General features: G+C 37.9%; 2 protein-coding genes across 2 annotated transcripts; one reads left to right on the top strand and one right to left on the bottom strand.

The window, feature by feature from the left end:
• Nucleotides 1–77: 77 nt before the first annotated feature.
• LOC113082134 (GPI transamidase component PIG-T-like) lies at nucleotides 78–6,157 on the top strand (the record flags this gene model as incomplete). Its single annotated transcript, XM_026254005.1, has 11 exons — nucleotides 78–255; nucleotides 402–529; nucleotides 1,610–1,710; nucleotides 1,811–1,897; nucleotides 2,016–2,103; nucleotides 2,379–2,476; nucleotides 2,619–2,775; nucleotides 2,954–3,154; nucleotides 3,660–3,825; nucleotides 3,998–4,081; nucleotides 4,921–6,157. Coding segments are annotated over 11 exons (1,541 nt in total), but the record flags the coding sequence as incomplete, so codon positions are not given.
• A 659-nt stretch (nucleotides 6,158–6,816) lies between these two features.
• Nucleotides 6,817–9,843, bottom strand: LOC113082133 (perlwapin-like). Its single transcript, XM_026254004.1, has 4 exons — nucleotides 9,482–9,843; nucleotides 8,310–8,441; nucleotides 8,050–8,187; nucleotides 6,817–7,148 (listed from the first exon to the last, which is right to left on the bottom strand). The coding sequence occupies exons 1-4, from the start codon at nucleotides 9,573–9,575 to the stop codon at nucleotides 7,015–7,017; spliced, it is 498 nt and encodes a 165-aa protein (XP_026109789.1). The 5' UTR covers nucleotides 9,576–9,843; the 3' UTR covers nucleotides 6,817–7,014.
• Between the last annotated feature and the right edge of the window lie 232 nt (nucleotides 9,844–10,075).

Below are 10,075 nucleotides of genomic sequence, written 5' to 3'. Positions count from 1 at the left end.
GCATGAAGAGCTGCATCCTTGCAAATATCACCTCAAGTCTTAACATTTGTTTGCATGATTCGTCTTTTTGCCCACAGTTTCTCATTACCGGCTGTTCCCTAAATCCCTCGGTCAAGTGCTGTCCAAGTTCTCGGTGCGAGAGCTGCACATCTCGTTCACGCAGGGCTTCTGGAGGACCATGCAGTGGGGGCAGCCCTTCATCCCCTCTCCCCCTGGAGCAGAGCTGTGGGTGTGGTTCCACGACACCGTGAGCGAGTGAGCACCTACATGTCCTTAAATTAACTGAAAAAACTCAAGAGACCTTGATTTATAAGCACGTTTGTATGATTCTGAAATTTGGACTGAATAAATTGCAACTCCGTAATGAACTAACTGTCCACTGAATTTTGTTCAATTCTCAGTGTGGATGGAAACTGGAAGGAACTTACCAACGTCCTCTCTGGGATCTTCTGTGCATCTCTGAACTTCATTGACCTGACCAACACTGTGCAGCCCAGTGCTTCTTTTAAACCGCTGGGTCTGGGGAATGGTACGGCTCTTTCCGCTCATTGTATCCAGTTTTGGGGAAAGTTACTTTTAAAAGTAATCCATTTCAGTATTGCGTTACTCCTTAAAAAGCAAACTAATTACGTTACTTAGTTACTTCTTTTTTTTTAGTAATGCATTACGTTACTTTTGCATTACTTTTTAAATATGAGCAGGGCTTGATTGTTTTTAATATATCAAGTTCTATTTATTGCAAATGTAAAAGCCCTTTCACACCAAAAAGTAGAATGAATAAACCTGAAGGAAAAGTAAATCCATGTCTGTAGAGTAGAACGCAGGAGACGAAGGTTCGACACTCTTCAGCAATAAAAAAACAAACAAAAAAACAATGAAGCTCAATTGTTAGTTTATCTAAAGTCATTTTTGCTTATTAGCATTTTGCTTATTTGCTTATTATTTCAACGTATCATCAAAGGTCAGCAGTAAAGACAATGGTTGATAAAATGGGATTAGATGCATTTCGTGTTATTTAATATATTTAATTATTGCAGGTTTGTGTCATATTCTGAGTTTACATTTCACTGTTTTAATTCATTTTGATGAATTAAAAATCTGTTGCTTTTTTGTGAGTGGGATGAATTAATGCACATTCACATTTAGTCTAGCACTACGACATGTTCACACAGCACACACGACTCATCTGAACTCTGATTTCTCCCAATATGGGAACCGGAGACCTGTCAGTCAATAAATGGGAAAACAAAGTAACTGGTGTTACAAAAGAAACTCTGATATTCTCTTGTTAATTAAAAAGTAATGTGTTACTTTCCAAGTTACTTAAAAAAGCAATCCCGTTAATAACATAACTCCCGTTACTTGTAATGCGTTACCCCACAACCATTAATTATATCATGCATTCACGCTGAGGAACTGAATCGCAGCTTTAATCGTTGGCAGTGTGAACTTACCTTTAGGGTTCAGTTAATGTCACATCAGCAGATGATTAGTTGTAGTGCTGTTCTTTATTTAAATTCACCCAATTAGTTCACGCTATACTTTTAAAGCAACAAAGTAAAATGTAATCTCTTTTTGACATGTGACTGATATCTTTCTCACCACACAGCTACAGATCACCGTTTTTTACGCTACGCCACATTGCCACGTGAAATCGTCTGCACTGAGAATCTCACACCCTGGAAGAAGCTTCTCCCTTGTGGTTCTAAGGTTCACGTCATTAGCTGCAATTTAATAACAGGAAATTTAAAAAAAAGGCAGTAACTAATTAATTTATGGTTTTGCTTTTTACAATTTTTTTTTCCTCCAGGCAGGTCTGGCGGTTCTCCTGAAGTCAGAGAAGCTGTTTCACAGCAGTTTCCACTCCCAGGCTGTTCACATCAGACCCGTCTGTCAGGTGAGCTTCTCTTCAAACGTTTCTTTAACAAAATAACAGAGAGAGATTCTGGCACAGGTTGTCCTCTGTCTGGAAATGTCTTTGCATTCCTGATGACTCCTCAGATTTTCTCTCTTAGGATGAGCGATGCACAAGTAAAGCGTGGGAGCTGAGACAAACTCTCAATGTTGTGTTTGATCTCTACACTTCAGGCCAAGGCAAAAAGGGTGAGTAATAATGAACGTTTGATGAGACTTGAGACTTCCTCCTTTTGTTCACATCATTGATGTGGAAAAACTGTGCTGCTTTCGAAACACTGCTCACCTGTTTTGAAAAAGACGATGAAACCATTTTAAAGATAATTAATAAAAAAGTGAAAAAGCATAAAAATGGCATTAACTTTGCAAAAGAGTTGGTGCAGTGTGGTGTTTCTAGTAATATAGAAAGTTGATGCTATGCTCAGTCCATCTGTATATTAATCATTATATTCCTCTTTTCACAGAATGGTCCCTGTTTAAGATGTTTTCTCGAACTCTGACAGAGGCTTGTCCTCTTGCTTCGTCTAGTAAAGTCTATGTGGACATCACAGACAACCCTGAGGTGAAACAGAAACAGAAACAATAAAATACTTTCTGCTGGGGAAAAAGAAGCTTTTTAAATCCTCAAGTCCTCATGAATAATTTTCCTCATGAGTGAGCTGCTGTCTTCAGTCAGTGTGAGTGTTGTGCTGTTTGTCCACCAGGGGGAGCTGTTCGAGTTGAGTCCTGCGACTCCTCTGCTCAGCCAAGCTGTGGTGCTGGGGGATCGCAGGACATACTCCGTGTTTGACCTGAGCCGAGCGGAGACGTTTGGCCAGTTACGTTCACTCAATCTCCTTCTGCGCTGGAAAGGAGACAGTGGTATGAATGCATTTCATAGCTGGAGACTATCTGATGCTTGCTATGTTTTACGCATGGTCATTATTCTGATCAACTATATATGTTATTGTTACAAAGTGACAATCTTAATGAGCTTCCTTCTGTGTTAATAGACCAGTCACACCAACTTCTTCTATGGTTCTTTCACCTTGTGCTTTAGGCGATATGCTGCGTCCTCTGCTGCATGCAGAGCGCTACGTGGCTGGTTTTGGGCTGCAGACAGGGGAAATCCACACTGTCATCTATAATAATCACCCATATCGAGCTTTTCCTGTGCTGCTGATGGATTCAGTGCCCTGGTACCTGCAGCTGTACATTCACACCCTGACAGTCACCAGCAAATCTCGTGATAATAAACCTAGTGAGTAGACACAGACTCACACTAGCACTGGTGCAAAATATATTGTGTACTTCAAACTTTATGTATGCTTTCTATACATTTATCACTTGTTTTAGGGCAATTCTTCAATTTAAGTCATTTTTGACTACTAGTACTTGAATCATCTTTAAATGTACTATATTTGCTATAATATATAGTTACTCTCAGGATTAGATGTATACATAATTACACATTTTTATGCACTGAAATGCCAGATGTATTAAACAAATCCAAAATGTGAAATACCGATCAGGACTTTCTTGATTTTACAGTTTTATTAATCAGTTGTAGAGGGGAAGTTAAAACATCTGGGGAAGGAACAAGCCCAAAACAGAAAATTGCTGGCAAAAGTTATGTTTCAACACTCTTTAAAATGCGCACAATAATTTTTTTTTTTTTTATAAATCATCCTTAGTGGACAGAACCAGTCCTGTGCTTAGGAGCAGAGAGAATACAGACTTCATAAAGTTTGTGCTTTCTCCTGTAGGTTACATTCAGTACCAGCCTGCTAAAGACCGCCACCGTCCTCATCTGCTGGAGATGCTGATCCAGTTACCCCCTCACTCCATGACCGAGGTCACTGTACAGTTTGAAAGGGCCCTGCTCAAATGGACTGAGTACACACCTGATCCCAACCACGGCTTCTACGTTGGGTAAGACACTTGAGGGTTTTTGAAAGCGCTCACCTCCAGGTTCTTTTGCATGTTAGGATTTGTGTTCTCTTGCAATTCTTGACTGAAAAATAATTGTTGTTGAAGGATTTGTTGCACATCCCGTGTGCCACTCCCTATGTCTGACTGATGTACCATCAATATGTTCTTGCAGGTCCTCTGTCGTCAGTGCCCTTGTGCCAAGTATGGTTGCAATGAGCACCAACTTCACACAAGATCAACCATTGTTCAGCAGTTTGTAAGTATGAAGCGGCCTTGGTGTTAAAGGAGTAGTTCATCCAAAAATTAACTTTTTCTGGAAATGTACTCACCCTCAGGCAAACCAAGATGTAGATGAGTTTGTTTCTTCATCAGAACAGATTTGGAGATATATGACTGTTATTTGCTCACCAATGGATGCTCTGCAGTGAATGGGTGCCGTCAGAATGAGAGTCCAAACAGTTGATAAAAACATCACAATAATCCACACGTAATCCAAATCACTCCAGTCCACCAGTTAACATCTTGTGAAGTGGAAAGCTGCGCTTTTGTAAGAAACAAATCCATTTTTCAGGTGTTTTAACTATGAACTATTTCTTCCAGCTAAAATATGAATCTTTAATCCATAGTATTTCTCCAGTTAAAAAAAATTATTTAGTCTGAATAAGTAGCGAAATATACACCGTTCAAGCTCTGTTTATAAGTGAAAACAGTCCAAAACATTTCTAAGCAAATATGTGTGTGGATTTTGATATGAGAGGAGAACAGGATGGACTTTATCACTGGAGGAAGCTTTATTATGGATTATGAAGTTTAAAAACATCTTGATGGATTTGTTTCTTTCACCCAGTGTGGATTACGTGTGGATTATTGTGATGTTTTTAATATTTGTTTGGACTCTCATTCTGACGGCACCCATTCACTGCAGAGGATCAATCGGTGAGCAAGTGATGTAGTCATACATTTCTCCAAATATGTTCACATGAGGAAACAAACTCATCTACATCTTGGCATTTTTGGGTGAACTATTTCTTAAATAGTAAATAAGTGTACCTTATTTGTTTTCTTTGTATATAACCTTTCACCTCTGACTTCCAGTGTCCCAGTCAAAGAAGAATCAAGCTACTTTGTGCGAGTGTACACCGAACCACTGCTGGTAAATCTACCCACGCCTGACTTCAGCATGCCCTACAATGTCATCTGCCTCACCTGCACGGTGGTCGCGGTGGGCTACGGCTCCTTCTACAACTTGCTGACCCGCACCTTCCAGGTGGATGAACCCAGTCCACCGCTGTCGAAACGATTGGCCAACCTCATCCGTCGCATGAGGGGAGTGCCACTGCTGGCCTAAACTACTGAGAGCATAAATGTCCATATTAGGACGTGATGCTTAAACGGCAGCTGCTGAAGTTTTAAGATGCTTGTCAGCCCTGGATCGACTCGATGCCAAGTAAATGCTCTGAACTTCTGTTGAACAAATGACCTGCCAAAATGGATTATCCTCCTTTTAAGGTTTTCTTCTGTGAGTCACACAAGCAAAGATTTGTCACATTGGTGTTGTTTTTGTCACACATGCAAAGATTAGCCACTTTTTTTGTTGTTGTTTTACTTTGTTTTTTGTTTTGTGGGTAACATATGCGAAAGATTAACCACCGTTTTGTTTTTATTTTTGTTTTTGAGTGCTTTCTGAGTCACTGATTTGTTTTATCTTGTTTTTTGTTTTGTTTTCTGAGTCACATAAGCAAAAGATTAACCACCCGTTTTGTTTTTATTTTTGTTTTTGTTTTGAGTGCTTTCTGAGTCACTGTTTTGTTTTATCTTGTTGTTTTTTTGTTAGTCACTTAAGCAAAAGATTAGCCTCCATTTTATTTTTGTTTTGAGTGCTTTCTGAGTCACTGTTTTGTTTTTTATCTTGTTTTTTTGTTTTATTTTTTGTCACATAAGCAAAGACATTTTTGCAGTATTGTTTAAAAAAAACGATAGCTCGCTGTCACATGAACATTTTTCAAAGGATCCACATGGTTCGGGCATCTGGGAGAAATATACATGCATGATGTTAAGTCGTTTCAGTCTACTCCACCCTTTTGAGAGCGTGACCAAGCCTCAGAAACACAGACACTACAATCCAAATACTCAAAATGGATGTCTTAAGAATGTGGCAGATATTTTCCATATTCTGTAATGCACTGATATTTAAATGTGTTGTTTTGAAAGATTGGACTGCTTTAATTGTTTTTTGCATTTGCCTCACCTCATAATGGCCTCCAGATTGGGTGTTACCTTTAACACTGGTTAACTTTCCTATAATAAACCGACTGGAAACGTTTTAAGAACAGTTTGACTCTTTAGTGCAACATTTTTCTTGTTCGTGCCTCAAGGGATTTTGCAGTAGATGGGATTTGTAGCTGATGGTGCTACACAACATCATGCCATAGGAAAGGAAGCCAAGCAACTGACAAAATATATTTATTTATCATTCAAAAGTTTGGAGCCTTAAATCTTTTTTTAAAGAGTTTTTAAAATACTTCTAATATGTGATGCTCAAGAAACATTTCTTAAATATTTCTGAAAGTTCAACTGAACAACATTTATTATAAATGTCTTTTGAGTTTTAACATTCTTGGAAGCTGATGCACAATGAACCTCGGTTTAGCACTAATTCTCTTCATATTTGCACTTTCTTCTTCTCTATTTACATGACTAAATTGCTAAAAGTGCTTTACCCAGCATCCTCTGACTAGTTAATTTCTGGTTGGTTAGTACTTAAGTTCAAAGCTTTTCCATCACTGTCATGTTTTTGCTGACAAATACTTTGACCTTTTTACTGCCAGGCTCCTGGAGAGGATGGAAACGGAGGTCTCTTTCATTACAAGACGTGCCTGTGTTTGGGTCTCGGGGAGGGGAACTTGTACATTCCTAAGCACTGATGCCAATGAGCTGTTATGTGAGAAGAGAACAGCCAAACGAACACTGGCATACCAAAAATACCAACTCTTCAATGAAGCAATTTTCTTTGTTATTTTGTGGCCAAGAATACACAACCACTGGAAGGTTTACTGAAACTATAAGGTTTAGTTGATGGTTATAAATGAGGAAAACAACCTCTATGAATAAATCACTAAATGGCTAAATAAATCAAGTATGCATGATTATGCAAAATCAATCCACCAAAGACTCCTTCATTAGGTTAATTCAGCACGGTTCACTGCATGCATGACCGCAGGTGGTTGGGCAACACTTCTGTTCAGCAGGACACTGGCCATCATGGTAACAGTATTCTGCACACATTGGAGTCCCCTTCGGGAGAGCACATCGACCCGGCTTCACTGCATGGACACAAACAGTGCTCAGTCTCAGATACACTGCACCAAACACTCAAAGCAACATCATTTTACTTACAGAGGGAATTGTACTGTAAGTTTTATTTAGTGTTTATTCGTTTTGTAAAGCCACTCTTTGTCTGGAATAGTACTGGATTATATATAATATGTAAAAATTATTAAATAAAATAAAACACAAACTGAAAGGCAATGCAAAAGCTACCCTCAAAAAAACAAAAATAATAATAATAAAATGTCCTACCTGTATAACAACGTAATAACATTAAATAATATGTATTATTATAATATAAAACAAAAAGAGGCAGAAAGAATATATATGTGTGCTACCCTGAACCACAAAACCAGTCTTAAGTGTACTTTTTTTTTAAATTGAGATTTATGTATCATCTGAAAGCTGAATAAATAATATTTTCATTGATGTATGGTTTATTAGGATCAGACAATATTTTCCAATCTGGAATCTTAGGGTGCAAAAAAATCGAAATACTGAGAAAAACACCTTTAAAGTTGCCCAAATGAATTCTTAGCAATGCATATTACTAATCAAAAATTAAGTTTTGATATATTTACGCTAGGAAATTTACAAAATATGTTCATGCAACATGATCTTTTCTCAATATCCTAATGATTTTTGGCATAAAAGAAAAATCTATAATTTGTTTTTTAGGCTATTGCTGAAAATATTCCCCAGTGACTTAAGACAGGGGCACACACACACACACACACACACACACACACACACACACACACACACACACACATATATATATATATATAGCCTATATAATTATTGTTATAAAAAACCATGAGAAAGCTCAATAATATAATATAATATAATATAATATAATATAATATAATATAATATAATATAATATAATATTCACACCTGTATATGGAGCCATACAATCATGTCCACATCCATTGCTGCAGCATTTCTCACTGTTTGGACAGTCACTGTCATTGACACAGAACTCTGCACACATTCCTGCTCCAAATTTCCTGCGTGGACACACTCCCGGCTTTGCTGTAATACAGACACATGACAGAGACACCATAGCACTGCATGCTGATTGCCTTGAATATAAACTATTTCAGCCTTTCAGTGAAATGTAAGTTTAAACCAATGTGTTATTTGCTGTTTCTTACTGAAAGCAGGCGGCACACACACAGCCCCGCAGTCAAAGACACAGCATTTGTGTCCTCCAGAGCAGTCTTTATCAGAAACACATCCCCGACTGGACGGCACGACCGTCAGCTTCGCTGGACAGTGACCCTCCTCTACAGAAGAGCAGCATTACAGGAGAGATCAGGGAGTGATGCAAGAGTTTGACTCAGCATCTGTAAGTCAGTGGTTCTCCATTACGTGTCTCAAACTTTACTAACATTTTCACATATTTATCTGCTTCAGTTTTAAGAATGAAAGGATGACATAACAGTTATTTTGAACACATACATTTGGTTACAACAGTAAATTCAAGAACAAAATATAAATTGGTATCCATGGTTTTCTATTAGTAATTAATATTAATTCATACATTTTCTATTAATATTCACTATTACAACACACACACAGACACAAAAACACAAGTAATGTTGGATTAAATATGCAATTTTCAAGTAGATAGACTGAAATAATATTTTTTTAATAATCATTCTTCAATTTACAACTTTTTTTAAACAGGTATGTTGTAAAAGCACCTTGTATTTGAAGCTAGCTGACACAGTTTAGGTATAAATAGTAGATTTATAAACTATTTAAGCATTTTGATTCAAATCAACAAACTAATATATATATTTCTACGTTTACACTTATTTTGAGTTAATGGACTGAATACAATAAAAGCTTCAGACTTTTATTAAAGAACAAATGGTCTGTAGTTATTGAAAAAGTTACAAGTTACAATTAACTCCTTTATAGTTAATTATAAGGGAGTTAAAATACAAAACATTTCGAAGGATTTGTTTCCAGGAATTATGACATACATGCCTAGTAAAAAAAAAATCGTTACCATGTTAATATTAATATTATTGTTCTACAGTTTTATATATATATATATATATATATATATATATATATATATATATATATATATATATATATATATATATATATATATATATATCCACAATAGTCATAAATATATTTTTTTCTGAGCATGTATCTATTTAATCTGAACTAATGTACACGGTTCACCTTACACTGGACGTCTTTTATACTGTAGGTTTGTAAACTGTAATATGCCGAGATGTTTTGTCAGGTAAGTTTATGCCTGTCCTCGGGCGGCGTAATGAAGCTACAGGAACACGGATCTTCTCACCTGTGCAGTCCCGTCCTGGAGCCGCGTCTGTGGTGGTCAAACATCCAGACAGACACAGAAACAGCACACTGACCGAGCAGCACCGAGCCGACATCTTCTCGACCTGCGACCACACGATGATGAGCTCGAGACTCGAGTCTGCTGCTGGAGGCGCGTGAACGAGCGAGCCGAGTCCGGTCCGGTGGGCGGAGAGAGGCGCGAGGCACAAAACTTCAAACGAAACAAATAAAAGTGTTGCTGGATCAAAACGTCTGCTGAACTCCCCAACAGAAAATAGTCTATTCAGTTCTTCTTAATCCTTTAGAATACTTCATCATCATCATCATCATCACAGACCGTTATATACACAGGCAAAGCGGTCGCCACCAGCAGGAGGAGCGCCGATAAGAGCGCATCTGGAGCTAGTTTTAGCAGAGTTGTTATAAAGAGTGGCACGGCCACCCTGAAATACGACTGTCTGCCCCCACTAGATTTCCCTGCAAAACTGGGCTAGAGTACTGTCAATCTGACGATGCCTGTGTGTCCCATCGGGTAATGAACAGTTTTTATCCAAGGAGGTGAATGTAATCCCGCAGAGAGCTCTGTACATTTTAG

The sequence above is a fragment of the Carassius auratus genome, unplaced genomic scaffold, assembly GCF_003368295.1.
Source record: "Carassius auratus strain Wakin unplaced genomic scaffold, ASM336829v1 scaf_tig00035768, whole genome shotgun sequence".
Taxonomy (NCBI): domain Eukaryota; kingdom Metazoa; phylum Chordata; class Actinopteri; order Cypriniformes; family Cyprinidae; genus Carassius; species Carassius auratus.
Note: the sequence above shows the minus strand (reverse complement) of the source record. Positions and strands in the feature narration are given on the sequence as shown.

What these genes read in the sequence shown, in the direction of transcription:
- LOC113082133 (XM_026254004.1), bottom strand. Translation starts at nt 9,575, where the DNA reads ATGTCGGCTCGGTGCTGCTCGGTCAGTGTGCTGTTTCTGTGTCTGTCT. An exon ending in TCCAGGACGGGACTGCACAG is followed by an intron (nt 8,442 to 9,481) that starts GTGAGAAGATCC and finishes GCTCTTCTGTAG; the next exon opens with AGGAGGGTCACTGTCCAGCG. An exon ending in GTGTGTGCCGCCTGCTTTCA is followed by an intron (nt 8,188 to 8,309) that starts GTAAGAAACAGC and finishes TCTGTATTACAG; the next exon opens with CAAAGCCGGGAGTGTGTCCA.